Below are 20,489 nucleotides of genomic sequence, written 5' to 3' on the forward strand. Positions count from 1 at the left end.
TTCCCCGCCTGCACCAGGAGCCCTAATGCACCCCCGTCCATGCAGGCCCCTTTTCTGCCTTACTCCTCTCCACCGCTGCACCAGGAGCCAAACCTGCGCCCCCGTCCATGCAGTTCCTTCCATATCCCCATCTTCAAGCTACTTGCGTCCATTACCACCTGTTTCCCACCTGCACCAGGGGGCCTAGTGCACCCCCGTCCATGCAGGCCCCCTTTTTTTTTTTTTTTTTTTCTTTTACTCCTCTCCACCGCTGCACCAGGGGCCAAACCTGCGCCCCCGTCCATGCAGACCATTCCACATAAATTCCTCTTCCGGCACCTCGCTTCTCTGTTCCACTTTTTTTTTTTTTTTTTTTTTTTTATAGCTGCACCAGGGGCCCTAGTGCACCCCCGTCCATGCAGACCCAAATCCTCACTTCCCCCTGCTGCACCAGAGGCGCTCCCGCACCTCCGTCCATGCAGCCTGAAGCCTACTCACCTTGTCGTGCGGCAAGCGTGAGAGCTTCACCCCCGTCGTCCATGCCCTCCAAACGACAGCTACCTCCCCTTAACAATTACCACCGTTACATCCCCCTGCGGCCCTCCCCTACCTACGCGTCTTCCTCCTCACCCTTCTTCTGCCCCCCTTTCAGTTGCCCCCAACCATCTTTCATCAAACCTTGTGCCCCCCCCCCTACTTTACCTTAAACTGAGCCCGACCTACCAGCACACCCCAATTTACCTGGTATGCGGTCCTTCCCCCCCACTTCCTTGCCCCGCTCCTCGCCCTGACCCACTGTCCTCTGCCTGAAAACACTCTGTAACCGGATGCCGACCCGCACACCTGCTGCACTCGTGTTTAAATTTGCACATCCACCTCGTGCAGCCATCTTTATTGAACGCCCAACATGCAGTTGAGGGCTGTCCTCCGCCTCCTCCCCCCACCCCCTCATGGGCGGGGCGACCAAGAAAGGGCCGGTAAGGCACAGGCAGCCCACTCGCTGTGTGCAATGTCGGGGCTGGCCTCGTTGGGGCCATCCATTGCAGCCAAAGATCCATATCTATCTCCCCCCAGACCGCCTGACTGTCCTCCGCCATTCTCGCTCTAAATTCCTCATCATACCTTACCCAAGCAAAGCCCCCAAAGCTCGTGAAAGCCTTCCTTACTACATCCATGTATTTAAGCAGGGCCACACAACGCTCCGGGAATTTTTCGCAATACACGCTGGCATAAATGATAAACGCCGACGTCCAATTTTCAATGGTCACCGGGACCCTCGGGCGTGAAGCCAGCTCTCTCTCTTCCTCCTTAGACCCCTCTTTCGCTCTCACCTCCCTATGCAGCAACTTGAAGACATCCACAAATTCTCCTCTCTGTATCTTCTCCCTGGTCGCTGCCATCAAATGTGCCCCCAATGGTTTTGTTATCCCCATGTATGGCAATTTCTTCTCCTTTCCCTTTACCTCCACCTCTTTATCTTTTCCCGCCTGCACCTCGAGCCCCAATGGCTCCACCACTTTGTCCGTTTGGACCTCCACTGAGCAAATGTTCTTTCCAACCCCTTCGGCTCCAAAAGCCTGCACCCCTACTTCCTTCATCACACCTTGTAGACCACCCCGGTCATCCCCCAACCCCCTATTTGTGACCCCTCTCTGCCATGCAGATGACCATTCCCTTTCCCTCTCACCTCTTTCCACGCCTGCCATCTGCGGCCTGGCCTCCACACCGGTGCTCCTCCTCTCCATTCTTAGAGGGCTCCTGCTGCGGGGACAAAACATGTCATCACAATCGCCCAGCCAATAATTTCCTCGACCCGCTTCGCCCCGACCCCCTTGTACTTCCCTTTCCCCGTCCCACCTTGAACTTCTTCTCTCCTTCGCCCTTTCCATTTCCGTCCTGTAATCCTCACGTTCCCATTGCCCCCCGTATTCCTCCCAACCAACTTCATCACCCCTTAAATACCATTGAGGATGCGGGCTCCTGCCCGAGATGATTTGCTGATCTTCCTCCGAGCCCGGGGCGTCCGCCCCGCCACCCCTCTGACGTCTTCTCGGCGGGGCTGTGGGAACCTCTGCCTGGTCCTCTTCTCTTGGGCGAGGCGTTCCGACCTCCACCCTGACGTCCTCGTTGCTAGGGGCTGTGCTGTGCCCTCTAGGCTCTCCTTGCACTAACCGAGGAGGGGCCGTACCGAAACCCTCACCCTCCACCTGCACAGCGGGGGCTGCGCAGCGCCCTCCGCCCCCACTCCTCCTATCCGGGGGGGCCGTTCCGCGCCCCACCCTGCCCTCCTCAATTGACGGGGACCTCTCCCTCCTTCTCCCACCTGCGCTCTTCTGCAGGTATTTTCCCCCTCTTCCTCTCTGCCCTGCCACACCCACCTGCCCTCCACCCCTGCCCCCACTGTTGTTCCCTCGGTCTCTACCCTCTCGAGAACTCCCCTCTACCCTGGAGCTATCATACCCTTCCTCCCTTTCTGGCTGACCCCCTGAACTCATTAAACCCCCATCTGCCCTCCTGTCTATCTCCCTCCTCATCTTCCTGCCCCTAGATTCCCAAATCTCCCCTTTTCCTGCCGTAGGGGTGCAAGCCACCACCGCCGCCAATGCACCGTCTGCCGCCGCTCTGCGCTGCGGCCGGCCCCCACCGCTCCCTTCCTCTCCCGTAACTTCCCCTACCGCAGTTTCCACTTGGGCTTTAGTGGCCCTGCTAATGATTTCCAGGGCCTTCTTCAAGGCCCCGGCATCCACCAGCCCCTTCTTGCTCGCCCCCCGGCCTGTCATTGTGCACACTAAAATGTGTGTGCCCAGCAGAATCACCCTTTCAAAGATTTTCCCTAAATACCCAGAAATATGCCCCCTAAAATTGCACTAATTACTCTATGCCCCCGAGCCGGGACCTACCCGTGGACTAGCACCCTTGGCCCTGAGAACCCTCACAACCCTCACCCTAACTTAACCGCCCCCCAGAACCACAAAACACACCTAGTGTGCTACCCTGTAAATTAACCTCCCTAATACTGCCAATTCATAAAAGGAAAAAATTTTCCCAAAATAAACTTCCCAAATTAGCTTTTTTTTTTTTTTTTACTATCAGCTTCCTTAATGATAAATTGCCAAATATAAAATTAATATAAATTTTTTTTTTTTTTTTTTTTTTTTTTAAACCTAAATAACTAAAATTTCCTCTTCAACCCCCCCCCCCCCTCTCTACCCTGGACACGAAACCCACGAGAGCCCTCCCCACCACTGTAGCCAAGCACTTAGTGCTCCCTGACCGGCAGAGAACACTGCCCCCTGGCGGTGACACACCAACACCGCACTCCCTCTACCCGCGAGGGACACGGCCCCTTTAAGAACCTTGCCCAACCCTCTTACTGTACGAGCGCTGCTACGACACCAACGCTCGTCAAAAAAGGCGATGAAAGTTCCCCCGCGGAGCCGCAGCAAAGCCGCTGGATCTCCGCCCCCACCCCCAGGCCCCAAACGCACCGCGGGTCCGAGCACGGGAGACACTTCCCACACAAAACCAGCCACACACCGCGGAGCCCCCACGCCCCCCGCTCACGGGATACCCTCGGCGTGAAAAAGGAAACCTGAAGACCCGGTAAGACGCGAGGGGTGTCTTATATACGGCACCCCTCCTACACACGCTAAACAAACGAAATGAAATTATTATTATTATTAATTTTTTTTTTTTTTTTAAGACCTACCCGCCCTCCTCCTCTACTATTCCCCCACCTCACCTGCACTACACTCGTCACCTAGGCCCCGGAACCACAGGGAAGGCTCGGGAGCAGGCAACAGGACCTGACAATCATCAAGTCCTAACTGGGTGCCAAAAGCGATGGCCCTTCCCTGGTCACCTGAGAGGAGGATCCGTGGGGAAAAGAAGTGAGGACACCCTCAGGTTTCTCACACTGCCCCATTACTCTATTGCACCACTCTACCCCTTCCTCAGTCACTCGAATGCCTCCTCCTCCTCCCCTACTCAACCCACACACCATACATCACCTGACTGTACACTAATGCCCCCTACTTCGCCCAACTCTATGATCACCCACTTCACACTGCCACTACCCCTCTACCCTCACTCCACTACTCTACCACACCCTAATCTACTGTCATCCCACCCTCACTCCCACCCCCACCCTCCCAACCACACTACCTTACACCACTCTTCCCCCACATACCCTATCTAATGCCACTCCACTGTCACCCCATCTACCCCCATTCAATCTACCCCACTCTAACCTGACCCCCTCTTCCCCACTACTCTACCACGCTACTCTATCCCAATACTTCAAACCACTACCCTACACCACCCGACCCCTCTACTGCTACACACTCTTACCCCATGCACCCTACCTCACATGACTCTACCCTTGCCCCACCAGTCCGCTCTACCACTCCACCTAACCCCACTACTTTACCACACCCATCGATCCCACCCACTCTTTGGGAACTCGCTGAAATACCTCTCTAGTTCAAGCATGCAGAGAACTTGAAGGTACGAGGGCACGCATTGAGCCTTGTAAATGCTTACTGCACCCACACCACGTGGATTGTGCTGTTAACTTTGATTTTTAAATGTGCAATGATTGTTGTTATTTTTAATGTTAACACTGTGTTCGTGTGTAGGGAATCCATGCTTTTCAAACCCATGCCTCAATGGGGGAAGATGCACTTCAAGAAATGATGCTTATGAATGCCACTGCCATCATGGGGTAACAGGCACACATTGTGAAAATGGTGAGCATATGCAACCTTTTTTTTTTTTACAATTGCTCTTCCATGTAAATAATGTTATTGATCTGTGTTTTGAATAGCACTCTGTGCAAAGAAAATCACTTTCCGGCGCTATTTCAATCAATGGCAAATGTTTTGTCATGCTGAAATGACAAAGATTTACAGAGAGCGAGAAAGACAATAGCGTGTCCTTCAAAAATCATGTCAGGTCTCTGCATAGATTTTCTGTGATTCAAAGATAGTTTTGATAATATTTGTTTTGGTTGGAGTGTAGGCTGGAGCCCACCTATACCATCAGCTCTTCACCTTGACTTTAAAGGGGAAGAAGGATTGCTAAAATAAATAAAACATAGATTAGAACAAAAAACATACGATCCAAAATTCCCAAATGAGAGATGACACTGCCATTTTATCATGGAGCTACAGGTTAAATATGACTTGCAGCCCTCACAAAGCAGTAGAAAGGGAAAAGAGACAATCATCGAGGAGCTACAGGTCAAAATATTACTTGCAGCCCTGACGAAACAGTAGAAAGGGAAAAGGGACAAATAGCAAATATCAGAAGCCGGGAAATGACAGTTGGCCAATCAGGTTCCTAGGAACATGGGTTGATGCAATCCCGCATTCCATGCTGCTGGACGTCCACGTCGGCAGGGCTCTCTCTCAGAGGCATAGACAGGGTAGGGCCTGAGGAGCAAGGCCCACCCAAAATCTGTAAATGCCTACTCAGCAGTACTGTGGGGGCATTTAGATGTTAATGTGGTATGCCCAACTACATTAGCTTCAGGACTCACATGTTAGACACTCCTGGCTACACCTCTGCTCTCTCTTCTATGGCCTGACAGTGCTCCCCCGCTCTCCCTCTCCACAAACCCGCCTCTACCCACAGTGCCCCTTCCTCCTTACCTTTTTGTGAGACATCCTCTCTCCTTCATCCATCTCTCTGGCTCTTCCTGATCCTGCTCAGCCTCCTCCACTTCTGCCCCAGAAATGAAAAAGGTGCTCTTTTCAGAGACCCTTCTTTCATTTTCCTGATGACCATTTACCGAACGCTCCGTGCATTTGCCATTGGTCTTTTTTTTTACACAATATTAGCCCCTCAGGGAATTCCCTAGCGTGCTAATAATAGCACCCACACCAGCCTGCTGGATTGGCCAGCAATGGCATTGGGTGGCGACGTTGAAGCCCTCCCTTAGCTCCACACTATAACTTGGCTCCTGGGCCATTACCGACCAATGCTGCAGGTGTGATTACTATTCTATAACAGTGGAATGATGTATTGGGCATTGTAAACAATGGGTCTGCAGATATGATAGGTTAATTATAATAATAATACCTAGAGGTTTCAAAGCACGGATCCGGGGATCGAACTCGTGTTCCTCTGTGTCATCTTGCTTCCACGGAGAGCACATTGCCCCTGAGCTGTCCTCACAGATGACATTAGCAACAGTTACAAACGGGTCTTCATTGCCATAACAAATAATACTAGGTCGTACACAAATTCAAAATGTATGTTTTGGAAAAGTGGCATGGCTACACATGCTTTCTTTATTTTGGTGAAGGCCACTCCATAACCTATTTCTCCACTACCTTCTTTTCCCATTGCATCAGCACCAGCTGTTACCTGCTGCCCACAGGCAACATTGTGACGCATGATTGCTCCGCATGTCATTGCCTCCATGCCATTGATGCTGAAATGCAATTTTTTGCAGGTGGTATTTGACACATGGGGCCTCATTACGAGTTTGGAGGCAGCCATGCCGCTATTTGCGGCATGGCTGCCTCCAAACTCGGGTCTGGGTTCCTTGAATGAGGAATTACCGGGCCCTTCCAAACTTGGAGGACCCGGTAATTCCTCATTCAATTTACCCATCCCCATTTGAGCCCCCATAGGGCTCAATGGGAATGGGGAGGGAGCTAACGACGGGCCCGTTATTAACTCCCTGGTCCTTTAGCGGCTCCCGCTAAGGGCGGCTGGTAAAACCAGCCGTCCTTAGCGGGAGCCGCTAAAGGACCTCGTAATAGTGTGGAATGGGTTTAACGGCACTGGCACCATTACCGGCGCCGTTAAACCCATTCCGCCAGGTTCATAGTGTGGAAAACCTTTAAATCCTCTCTATGGCAAATTTCGTGAGGGCCTTCAAATCTCTAGTCAGCTGCTTGTTACATGCACTCTTCACAATGTCTGAGTGAGGCAGCCTACTATTCTGGTTCGTTATTCAGTGGCGGATGTACGCAGGCATGATAGCGTCTGAGTCCCGTGCATGCTTGTTGGTAGTATGATGACGAAGTGATTGCCACTTTTCCTCCAATATTTGTTTGAATTGAGCACAATTCGTGAAGACTCTACCATAAAGGATTACTTATTGACTCCAACCATTGGATTACTTCTTCGCACCCCTTTTCTTTACCTGCATCATTTTGATTTAGACACACACCATACACTGAATTGATGCCTAATTTGTGAGAAACTCTCTTTCATGTTTTTGGCTAGGATTATGTGTCTGACAGTAGTTACTCGTTTAACTTCTACGGCTCTGGTTTGGAGAAGTTCACTTGATTTATATAAAACCATGCGTCTCCATCACAACAGAGATAGTACATTTTAAAATCGGAAACCACCACAGATCTTATCATTTTTTTCATGTGCAAATCCTGCAAATGATAAGTGCAGTATTTGGTATGAAATACAGGCCTGTAGCACTGAACCTCACCTGCCAACAAAGACCTGCAAGTGTATGATCAAATTCTTTATTCTTTGAAATATTTCCAAACTCTTCGGAAGCTTATAAAAGTGATATTTCAAGTGCATGGAATGTAACCGTGATCTTTTTTTGTAATTTTTTTTTAACATTTTTATTTTCAAAAATTTAAACAATAACAAGATACATAGACAATTGCAAAACAATATCCATCAAACACAGTAAGGAACAACAAACTATGTACAGTGAAAGATACTCCCCTTACCCCCCACAGAGTCACAGCATATCCAAAAGATCAAGTTCAGTACAATAAAAGAAATGTACTCCAAATCTTGTTGAATAAAGCACTTTTTTTCTCCCTATGATACAACATTCTCTCTATTTCCGCCATACTATGCATTTCGGCCACCCACATCTCAATTGTAACAGGAGCAGACGTTTTCCAGTTTCTCAAAATCAGTTTTTTCCCCACCAACGCTCCCCGGAAAACCCATTTTCTCTGGGAAGTACTCAAGTCATCCAGTTCCTCATCACTACCCAGCACAACAGTCTTAAAATCCAAATTTATCCTCACATCAAGAACTTTCTCACAAATCCGATCAAATTCAAACCACATACCCCTCACCCTTGAACATTCCCACAACATATGTTCCATGGTCCCAATTTCATGTACACATGCCCAGCATTCAGAGTTGTCACTCATCCCCCTCTTCATCATTCTCTCAGGCGTCCAGTAGGTTCTATGTAGAATCTTGATTTGACGTGATCTTTCACCCAGATTCAAAGAACACAACTTTACATTCTCACAGATCCGTGACCAATGGTCCTCCGTAATATTCTCATCAATCCTCCTATTCCAATCCAATCTTAGAGCATCATTTGTCCTATACTTAGACACAATCTGTCTATACACATAACTGACCAAGCCACAGCCACTCACCCCTGGCTTCCAGCCAAGCATATCCATATTGATCCCTAAGTCCATATTCACCGCACCCACCGCTCTCTTGATTTTCCGATAATCCGCCAGACAAAAACTCGGAATATCGAACTTTACCTGTATTTCCCTGGACGTCATCCAATCCGCACCACTGAAAAGATCCCCTATCCACTGCACCCTGGCCAAAAACCAATCATGCCAGAACAACATTTTCCCTTCATGAGTAACACTAGGATTCAGCCAAACTGAAGCATTCTGATCTTCCAGTGCATTGAAACCCAAACAATCATTCAAGACCAGCCATGAATTCCGCAAACTCTTAGTCAATGGTTTCTAACCGTGATCTTGAAACATTGGTCGCTTGACCATTCCACTCAGGCTTTGACAGGGTAGTTTGGGAAAGATATTGATCTGCATTACATTCTATGACCTATTCTATAAATAGTGCCTGTTGGAGAGGAGGTATTGCAGACTCTGCAAGGGTGTTTGACTCAAATTCTGGCCACTGCACACAGGCATGTTTCATGAGCGCCTTTGGTGATAGTTTTGATCACGGCAACATCAAATCTGCCCGTGTAAATGCAGGCTGAGACCACGCACCGATTGTTTTTGGTCTAGTCTGTGTTTTTCTGTCTTTCTTTTTTCTAAGAAAAGAATACAATTAAAAATGAGAATTAGGGTGTGAGGCATTTAACATCATTAAAATCATGTGCCTAAATGAAAACGCTTTTGAAACAAGTAATTAGACTTTGAAAATAACAAGTTACTCAACATTGTAAGCAGGGGTGGACTGGCCTATAGTGAACTCTGGAGTTTTCCCGCTAGGCCTCTGAGCCTTGGGCCTCTTTTGTGTAGTATTTCCACATTTTCCCATAGGAAAACGGTCTGGCTTGCTGAAAATGTGTAATATGGGGCCACTTTGAACATTATTTCCGGGGCCTCTTTTGGTTCCCAGTCCACCCCTGATTGTAAGCATGGCAACTGGAATATAATGTCTTTAAAAGTGATAAAAAAATAGTTCAATTGCAGTCTCTTTTTACTCACACTTGTTTTTTTAGGAGAAGGGGTCTGTACAGTGGACATTCTGCTTCTGCTAGTCTGAGGCTACAAAATTATTTACAACGCTGTTGCAAATGGTTTGTTATGTTTTTTGTGTGCATCAACACAGAACAGAGCAAAGAGTTTGGGATTGGGTTTCCTGATTTGATGGGTAACTGATAAACCTTTACAAAATCTAAATATGTAGAATTGCCGCTTTACTAAAGAGAACATTCACGCTACTAGACAATGTAACTCTGAGTGGCATACCTACATGGACTGCAATGTGTTGGTGGGTACCGAGAATGCATTGCCCATTAGTGTTTTCTCCTGCAGACAAGAAATTAAAGTGGGGAAGAGGAAAATGAACAGTTAACTCATTAGAAAATGGAATGGGGCAATACATTCACATAGGCCTAGACACTAAAAAGGCAGATATTACTTCAAGGCAAGTCTCTGTTAACGCACACTCCAGAGTGAACTCAACTCTCTCGGGAAATAAGCCAGGAGATAGGGCGCACGGAAAACAATGTTTAATTGTTCAGAATACAAAATATCAGCTAAGGACTCTGCTGCTTGAGAATGGTCTGGTTAATCATAGGACAAGGAGGAGCTTAAAAGGCCGAGTGGCGTCATCACATATAGTACAAAACTAGCGCCACTGATTGGCCCGTCCATAAACATAGCCCTATTGATGGCCTCTTTTACCTCCAAAATCTCAATTAATGCGTCAATCAATGTCATTTCTTTGAACACCACAGTTGAGTAGCCATTGTCGGATCCGCATAATATCTTTTGGAAAAATGAGGTTGGTTTTACTTTGTTGGTTATGTTGGACCTGTGTACTGTGGTTGATTTGGTGGATCATTACATTCTAATCCACTGTCTTGAGCAGTACGCAACCTTTTTTGAAGTCAATAACCTCATGGTTCCACTCTTTTTAATCAGTAAGGCTCTGCATGTTAAATTATGTCCACTTCTGCCCCGCAAGCATCTACTTTGTGAAGTGCAACACAGCTCTCCAATATCCCCTCTGTTATTGTTTATCTCCAGGATGCCCCTATGTCATATCTTTGAGGGGTTCAATGTCGGCTACCATGCCAATGCTGATGACACCCAGATTTACTTGGAATTATCTGACAGCAACATGGGAGCTGATGTGCTGGTGAAATGCTTCAACCAGGTGGGATCCTGAATGCTCAATAATGCACTCAAGCTCAATCCCAATAAAACAGAGGCACTATGAATAACATTTTGTAAGACAGATAATATTTTGCCATACCCATGAAGTACGCAACCAAAGTAAAAAAATCTCATACTTGTTGGCAGGGGTCTGGATACACCAATAAGTCATGTGACTTCAACTCCTATAAAGAGTCACTCCATTTATAAAATCTGAGATTATGTCGGGCTTATTTGGTGCCTTGATAAACTCTAAAATTGATTATTGTCATACAGTATAACTAGGCCTCGCACCTTATCATATTAAGCAGCCACAGATAGTTCAGAATATAGCTGTCCAACTGATTTTTCAACTTTCACTCTGATTCTATTTGTGGCCCGTTCCATTGTCCTCAATGGCTTCCTGTTAATAGGCCGATTCAATTTAAAGTATTCTGCTTGACGTACAAATAGATAAACAACCTGCCACCTCCTTGTCTATAAAATAAAATCCATAGATATTCTCTGTTAAGAGCTTTACGATCAAAAGATAAAAGGTTCCTGACAATTCCTACTGCAACCTTTTGTGTGAAGGGGGGAACCAACGGTTCTTGGTAGCGACTCCTAGATTGTGGAAAGCCTTACCTCAATATATCAGGGATATGGATATTTCCCTTCAGTTTCGTAAGGCGATCAAAACCTGATTGTTTTGTTTACTTCTCTCTGATCTGGTACATTCGCGTTAACAAGTGTTATGTTATGCTATGTTATGGGTGGGTTTTATAAAGCGCAACACTCTCCCATTGGGTATATCAGCGCAGTCCAATGTTGAATAAAAGCCCAGACACACACACATGTAATTAGGACCCCAACAGCAGTAGATTATAAATAAAAAAGGTATGTTTGTCGTTTTTTCCTAAAGGCTAGGAGGGTTGGTTCTTTCCGTACACCAAGAGGTAGAGTGTCCCAATATCGGGTGGCCTGTACCAAGAATGAGCGGCCCCAGATTTCTCTTTCCTGTTGCAAGGCTGGGTCAGTCTTCGATCCAGTCTTAGTCTGACCGAGTGTGCCTTAGCGAAGGAGTTAAGCTTTATTGCCAGTGGCATGGCTGATGGCTGCTGCAGGCATTTAAAGACTATACACATGCTTTTAAGAGTGATCCACTTCTTTACAGTAATCCAGTGCAGGGAGGGAATCACCTGAGAGGTATGTTGGGATGTTTTACACTTGCTTCAAAGCCTTGCTGCTGTGTTTTGCAGCTGGTGCACCCTATTAATGGCATAATCAGGCAAGCCCAGGTAAATGGTGTTGTTAATATCCAAACATGAGAAAACCAAGGCATTACATACTAAGACCTGGTGGGATTGTGCTGGGGTAGGGAAATATTTCCTTCAATTTCCTGATAACCAAATTCAAATAGCACAATTGTGTTACTGTAGTAACTTGTGCATTTAATGAAAGGTTCTCCTCAATCCCCTACAAAGTACATTTCCGGCTAATTTGTGTCCTAGTTCCATGATGCAGTTTGGTATGTAGGTGACGCGTCACAAATCCAAATTCAAATTAAAATTAAAATGTGCTGTGAATCTTGGCATGAGTAGTGTTCCACATGTGATGACGATGGCAGATGTTATTTTAATAACAAAAGCGAATTCTGGAATTTAAAAAAGACATTGGGCCTCATTACGACTAGTGCGGAATGGGTTTAATGGCGCAGGTAATGGTGCCGGCGCCGTTAAACCCACTCCGCACTATTACGAGGTCCCCTCGCGGGACCGGCTGTGGACATCTGGTTTTTCCAGACGTCCATAGCGGGTCCCACGAGGGGACCAGGGAGCTAACAACGAGCCCGTAATTGACAGGCCCGTTGTTAGCTCCATCCCCATTCCCATTGAGCCCAATGGGGGCTCGAATGGGAATGGGGAAGGACCGGGCCCGGGTTCCCTGAAGGAGGAAATACCGGGCCTTCCAAAGTCAGAATGGCCCGGTAATTCCCCATTCAGGGAACCCGGACACTATTTTGGAGGCTACTAGCACCATGACTGCCTCCAAAGTCGTAATGCGGCCCGCTCCAATACCGGGTTCCTTCAATGGGGAATTACCGGGTCATTCCAACATTGGAGGACCCGGTAATTCCTCCTTGAAGGAACCATTCTCCATTCTCATTTGAGCCCCCATAGGGCTCAATTGGGAATGGGGTGGGAGGTAATAACGGGCACATTACAAATGGCCCGTTATTAGCTCCCTCTTCCCCTCGCGGGACCCGGAAAGGACGTCTGGTTTTACCAGACGTCTGTTCCAGGTCCCCCAAAGGGAACCTCGTAATAGGCACTCCCGTAATGAAGGGTGCCAGTCCTGTACCAGCACCCTTCATTTGACAGAATTGTCAAAATAAGACCATATAATACAAAAATCGTACCAGTATTTGTACATCTTTCCAAAGTATAATCAAGCAATACAATTCTAAATGCAATTAACTCTACGCTTGAAATGTGTTTGTAAGTTTCTGAATTTACAACAATTTACAACAAGGATGGATGCTAGGTAGACTCCGGATTGGCAGTTCTCCGTTTTTTGTGTATTCTATTCATCTCCATTTTCCCTTGTGAGACACGTGCTGTGTGTTTCTCAGGGCAAATGCAAGGAAAAGTGATGTGGTGGAGAGTATTATGAAATGTCTATAAAGCCATTATAACGTATGATTAACAAAAATAGATCCAAGTGCTCAATGGCATGAAAAGGTTACATGATGGTATCAAGATAAGGTATCAAGACAAGATGATGCCAGAGTGTAATGTGCCAACTTGAAAGACTCATGCCACAACCAGCAGGCCGATTCATGGAATAATTAGCGCGGCGCAAGTGGCCAAAAACGTGCGATTCGCAGTGGAATGGCGAAAATCGCAGTGCAAGTGCGAAAATCGCACGAAAAGCAGCGCACATCGATTCATGGAAGGCCGTGCGCGAGAAAACCATCGGATGTGCGCTAAAAAAGGGCGTGGCGCTCGTTGGCGCACAGGCCATCTAACGGCGTGCGCCAGGTCACAGCGAAAATCGCACAGGCCACAGCAAAAATCGCACATAGCGCGGCGCACACAACAAAAGTAGGCGGAACACGGGGCGTAACACTCGGAATGGGGAACAACTTGCCAAAATGTGGGCGTCACGGGGGAAGTACAGGGTGCAATGTGCGCCAAAAGGTGCGTCAACAAATAGCACCTATATTCAGCTATGATGAATGTCCTATACTGTGGCCCTCCAGGACAAATGACGTGCAAAGGGGTACCCACAAACACGGACACCCGCTGACTGAAAAATAACGTGTGCGTGTATTCCGGGGTGCGTGGGAACTTTCACACGCGATTTGGCAGGGTACGTGGATTTCAGGGGTGCGCGGGAAGTTCCACACGCGATTTGGCCGGGTACGTGTGCGGGAATTTCCACATGCGATTTGGCTGGGTACGTGGATCTCAGGGGTGCGCGGGAAGTCTCACACGCGATTTGGCAGGGTATGTGGATTTCAGGGGTGCGCGGGAAGTTCCACACGCGATTTGGCCGGGTATGTGTGCGGGAATTTCCACACGCGACTTGGCTGGGTACGTGGATCTCAGGGGTGCGCGGGAAGTCTCACACGCGATTTGGCAGGGCATGTGGATTTCAGGGGTACGCGGGAAGTTCCACACGCGATTTGGCCGGGTACGTGCATGGGAATTTCCACACGCGATTTGGCTGGGTACGTGGATCTCAGGGGTGCGCGGGAAGTCCCACACGCGATTTGGCAGGGTACGTGGATTTCAGGGGTGCGCGGGAAGTTCCACACGCGATTTGGCCGGGTACGTGCGCGGGAATTTCCACACGCGATTTGGCTGGGTACGTGGATCTCAGGGGTGCGCGGGAAGTCTCACACGCGATTTGGAAGGGTACGTCGATTTCAGGGGTGCGCGGGAAGTTCCACACGCGATTTGGCCGGGTACGTGCGTGGAAAATTTCCACACGCGACTTGGCTGGGTACGTGGATCTCAGGGGTGCGCGGGAAGTTTCACACGCGATTTGGCATGGTACGTGGATTTCAGGGGTGCGGGGGAATTTCCACACACGATTTGGCTGGGTACGTGTATTTCAGGGGTATGCGGGAAATTCTACACGCGATTTGGCTGTGTGCTCCCAGGTATTCCCTGTACACCCTCCACAGCCCCTGCAGGCAGCCGACACCACAGGGGACTACCCTGCACACCTGCTCATGTCACCCACCACCCCCACCCCCCAGCAGTGTGGGGCACCCTCCACCAGGCCCCCACTCATGTCCCCCTGCACCCCCACCCCCCAGCATCCAGGGGCACCCTCCACCAGGCCCCCCCTCATGTCCAACTCATGTCTCCCACCACCCACACCCCCCAGCAGTGCAGGGGCACCCTCCACCAGGCCCCCACTCATGGCCCCTATCACCCCCACCCCCCAGCAGTGCAGGGGTACCCTCCACCAGGCCCCCACTCATGTCCCCCTGCACCGCCACCCCCCAGCATCCAGGGGCACCCTCCACCAGGCCCCCACTCATGGCCCCTATCACCCCCACCCCCCAGCATCCAGGGGCACCCTCCACCAGACATCCACTCATGGCCCCTATCACCCCCACCCCCCAGCAGTGCAGGGGCACCCTCCACCAGGCCCCCACTCATGTCCCCTATCACCCCCACCCCTCAGCATCCAGGGGCACCCTCCACCAGGCCCCCACACATGTCCCCCTGCACCCCCATCCCCCAGCATCCAGGGGCACCCTCCACCAGGCCCCCACTCATGGCCCCCTGCACCCCCACCCCCCAGCATCCAGGGGCACCCTCCACCAGGCCCCCACTCATGTCCAACTCATGTCCCCCTGCACCCCCACCCCCCAGCATCCAGGGGCACCCTCCACCAGGCCTCCACTCATGTCCAACTCATGTCTCCCACCACCCCCATCCCCTAGCAGTGCAGGGCACCCTCCACCAGGCCCCCACTCATGTCCAACTCATGTCCCCCTGCACCCCCACCCCCCAGCATCCAGGGGCACCCTCCACCAGGCCCCCACTCATGTCCAACTCATGTCTCCCACCACCCCCACCCCCCAGCAGTGCAGGGCACCCTCCACCAGGCCCCCACTCATGTCCAACTCATGTCCCCCTGGACCCCCACCCCCCAGCATCCAGGGGCACCCTCCACCAGGCCCCCACTCATGTCCAACTCATGTCTCCCACCACCCCCACCCCCCAGCAGTGTGGGGCACCCTCCACCGGGCCCCCACTCATGTCCCCCTGCACCCCCACCCCCCAGCATCCAGGGGCACCCTCCACCAGGCCCCCACTCATGTCCAACTCATGTCCCCCTGCATCCCCACCCCCCAGCATCCAGGGGCACCCTCCACCTGGCCCCCACTCATGGCCCCTTTCACCCCCACCCCCCAGCAGTGCAGGGGCACCCTCCACCAGGCCCCCACACATGTCCCTCTGCACCCCCACCCCCCAGCATCCAGGGGCACCCTCCACCAGGCCCCCACTCATGGCCCCCTGCACCCTCACCCCCCAGCATCCAGGGGCACCCTCCACCAGGCCCCCACTCATGGCCCCTATCACCCCCACCCCCCAGCATCCAGGGGCACCCTCCACCAGGCCCCCACTCATGTCCCCCTGCACCCCCACCCCCCAGCATCCAGGGCACCCTCCAACAGGCCCCCACTCATGTCCAACTCATGTCTCCCACCACCCCCACCCCCCAGCAGTGCAGGGGCACCCTCCACCAGGCCCCCACTCATGTCCCCAATCACACCCACCCCCCAGCAGTGCAGGGGCACCCTCCACCAGGCCCCCACTCATGTCCCCCTGCGCCCCCACCCCCCAGCATCCAGGGGCACCCTCCACCAGGCCCCCACTCATGGCCCCTATCACCCCCACCCCCCAGCAGTGCAGGGGCAGCACCACCAGGCCCCCACTCATGTCCAACTCATGTCTCCCACCACCCCCACCCCCCAGCAGTGTGGGGCACCCTCCAGCATGCCCCCACTCATGGCCCCTATCACCCCCACCCCCCAGCATCCAGGGGCACCCTCCACCAGGCCCCCACTCATGTCCCCCTGCACCCAGGTCCTCACAATCCCCAATCATGTGCGTTATGGTCAGCCTCCACACCCAAAAGGCCCTACCAAGTAACCCATTCACCCACATGGAAATGGAAATTACATGTTACACCCCCAATGTTCATAAAGCAAATGAACCCATGTCCGTCACACACAATGGTTGCAATTGAATGGGAAAACACCCAACATGACATGAATGAAACCAATGAGATGATACCACACAGTGAAGCATGAAAACAAAATTGTATTAAAAAAAATTGAATGCAAATGAAATGAAACAAACTACAATGGCAATGAAAAAAAGATAAGCTGCATGTCCGTCCAAAAAAATCAAAACTACAAATCCAAATCCAAAAAAATGTTGTCCAAAGTCACATTAAAAATAAAATCAATCCGAGAGAGAAAAATAAATGCAAAGACCATTGCTCCATGGTGAATAAATAAAAAAAAATAAAAAAAACAATCCAATGAAGAACAATGTACAAAACATCCAAGGGTCCATGAGCCCAACTGAACAAAGGAAACCTACAAAAAACCCTAACTAAAATGCAACTATATACAAAAAGTGGAGCAGTGTCCGTCGACTCCAAATCATAAGAAGAAACAAAGGAAACCTAAAACTAAAGAACTATATACAAAGGCGGCGGGCAAGTCCAGCGGCTCACTCCGTGGTGTTCCGGGCCAGGGCATCATCAAACTCCTCGTCTATGCCCCGGAGACGGTCCTGTTCCATGGCCCCGAGGGTCCGCAGGGACGACGCATCTGCTCCTCCAACCCCCTGCGGATTGCCTCGAGGCACTCAGCCCGCCTCAGGGCCCTCCGCATGGAGTTCTCCGCCCTGACCATCGTGAGCCGCGCCTCTTCCGCCCGCCGCCGCTCCGCACCTATCTGCTGGCCCAACCGCAGCCACACGGAAGACACTTCCCGTCCTGGGTCCTCCTGCCCTCCGGCCGATGCCTACCCCTCCGATGTTGATGGCCCCGAGCCATGATGCCTCCCACGTTGACTCTGCTGCTGCCTCCGACGCAACTGCCTCTGCCAGCACGATGGCATCCAGGCTGATGGAATCCACCGACGCCGTCGTGCACGTGCCCTGCCTGATGATGCCGGCACATCCTCCATCTGCTGGGGTACAGTTGCTGTGGTGTCAACCCCTGCTGGACCTCCGACTCCCGACTGTGGCAGGGATGGGATCCCCACCGAGCTGGCTGCATTGGTCAGGGCAGGTCCAGAGGGGGCCCTGGTGGCATCTGGGCCGGAAGACGGCAAGGAGAACGACCAGCGTATAGCCTCCACAGAGGAGGAGAGGGCCGCCAGATTGGCCGACACATGCAGGAAACCCCCGAACATGGAAGACCCCAATTGAGCCACGTCGGCACGGTGCTCTTCGTGATGACGTGTGTGCTCCTCCCGGGAAGCACCCACGTCATCACGAATTGCACCCGCGCGCATCGCAACCCCAATCAGGACCTTCTCCATACGGCCACGGGTCCCCTCGTCCACAGGTGGAGGGGAGTCAGGTGACATGGACATCCCCTCTACCTGCGGACGGGCCTGGGACGGGGCATCCCTGCTGGTGCATGGTGGTGCACTCACAGGGTCAGGGACAGCGACATGCACAGGCCCCTCCACGGTGACGTGTGCTGCCTCCTGCCCCTGCCCCTGGACTGCACCACTTGCACCAGCAAGGATGCCCCCACCAGGCCCCATGTGTGCCTCAGTGGCGGCCTCCTCCTCCTCTGTGGAAACCACCAACCTGGATGGCTCCTCACCGTCTTCCGCCATAGCAGGCCCCTGTGGGGGCTCACCCACCCCTTCCGCTGCAGCCGTGGGGGCATCCCCGCCGCCTTGCTCCACAGCGCCGTCTCCGCCCTCTTCTTCACTAGCCGCTGCGTAGAGGGAGACATAGAACACAAGCATCAGGGTACTGTACAATGGTCCCCTAGACAGGAAGCAATAGCAGATGAGTACCACTGTCAAAGTACACTTCCATCATGTCCCTCCACAACACATGGGTCAGTCCAGGCAAAACACACACAGTAACAGGCATGGTGCATGCCATGGACATTTCCATACATGTCCAATGGACTCTTGAAACATACAATGATATGGAACTCACATGCATCATGGGTCATGCCTATCACATGCACACACTTCACCTCAGTCACATCCATCTGGCCTCATACACCCTAAACACAGCAGATACAAGGATAACTAGGCTGCATCAGTGAATCTGTGCATTGTCACACACATGTGTCATGCATCCATGGCATTCACAAGTCACAGACACGCAGGTCAGGCACACATGGCTACCATATATGTACCTGGCATCAGCACCCATCCCTCACCCCCACCGATGTCCAGGAACAGGGACTGGCATGCTCTCATGTGTAAAATCTGCATAGGGCTCCCCATGTCGCATTTAAACACATGCAACAACCATGTGGTTCACACATCACTGGTCGCACATGCATTACCATGATGTCCCTGCACACATACATGCATACATGGCCTATGTCACACATACAGGCAAGTATCAGACAACCAGCACACCGCAACATGCCCTGTCTCACACAGCAATGCTTGGCCACTTACCGCTCAACTCCAGACGGGTCTCCCTCTCAAGGATCTGGGCGTGGAGCGCTGGGCGTACGCGTTCCAGGACCCTCATCTGGATGGAACTCATGCGGCCCCGGCCCCCCGCCACGAGGCGCCGGGCCTTCACGAGGGTCCTGGACCTCAAGTCCTCCCAGCGCTTCTTGATCTTCTGGACGTCGCGGGTTGCCACCCCCTCTGCGTTGATGGCAACCACACAGTCGGCCCAGATCCTCTCCCGTCCTTCCTTGCTGGCGCGGGACGATCCAAAGAGGGCATCATACTGCCCCAGGACATGCTCCACCAGGACACCAACTTCGGTGGCAGTGAAGCTGGTGCCCCTCTGCCCCTCTGGCCTGGGGTTGCCACTGGTGCCAGATGTCGAAGTGCCCGACATGGCAACCCCAGAGGCAGGAGTGGGTGGGCAACTGGGTCCTGGGGCTGGGCTGTGGAGCGATGTTATCCCAGTCGGGAGTCTTCTGTTCCAGCAGGGGTGGACACAGCAACTGGACCCCTGCAGATGGCTGATGTGCAGACACCAAATGGCAGGGCATGGTGGCAGCAGGCAGGCAGGCAGCAGCAGATGGCACGTGGTAGGCTGCTCGGGGCACTGGGGGGCAGTAATTCGGTCTTCTGGGCAGGAGCTTGGTCTTCCGTGTGTTTTCGCGTGGCCAGCTTGATACGGAGTGATTTGGCACATGAAAATCCTGCACGTCAGCGTGAAATTCGAGGAAAGGCCCTTAGCGCGTAAGCGCGTCAGCACGCATACGCGATTCTATTGGACCAAAGGCCCTCAGCGCGTAAGCGCGTCTGTGACGTGACCCGCACGGGTGTTTCCCTCATAGCACGTGATGACGGAGCACACGTGGAAAGACTGCACGTCAGAGTGTCATCGCGTGTAATTGGACAAAAGTGCGCGTACACGCGATTGGCCTATGTACGTGTATTTTGGGGGTGCGCGGGCACTTACACACCCGAGTACATCAGCGCACGTGTATTCCGGGGTGCGCGGGAATTTCCACACGATATTGGCCTGGGTACTGGATTTCAGGGGTGCGCGGGAAGTTTCACACGCTCGCCTACAACACGCGCAAAGAAACACGTACGCCAGTAGGAAGCAGGCATACGTCGACCCGCGACGCATAAATTTGCGCGCAAAAAACTAACAAGCTCAGACGCCAGGTGAATATACCGTTCCTAGCAGCAGTGGCCGTGGGCTACCA

General features: G+C 51.6%; 1 protein-coding gene across 1 annotated transcript in view; it reads left to right on the forward strand.

Annotated features, from left to right (window-relative positions):
* LOC138526428 (coagulation factor X-like) overlaps positions 1-20,489 on the forward strand; it is a 302,087-nt gene that overhangs the window by 142,677 nt on the left and 138,921 nt on the right. Inside the window, exon 4 of the mRNA XM_069637170.1 lies at positions 4,617-4,727. Within this exon, the coding sequence (XP_069493271.1) occupies positions 4,617-4,727 (111 nt within the window). The remainder of the gene's footprint in view (positions 1-4,616; positions 4,728-20,489) is intronic.

The sequence above is a fragment of the Ambystoma mexicanum genome, chromosome 7p, assembly GCF_040938575.1.
Source record: "Ambystoma mexicanum isolate Mex_15411 chromosome 7p, UKY_AmexF1_1, whole genome shotgun sequence".
Classification (NCBI taxonomy): Eukaryota; Metazoa; Chordata; class Amphibia; order Caudata; family Ambystomatidae; genus Ambystoma; species Ambystoma mexicanum.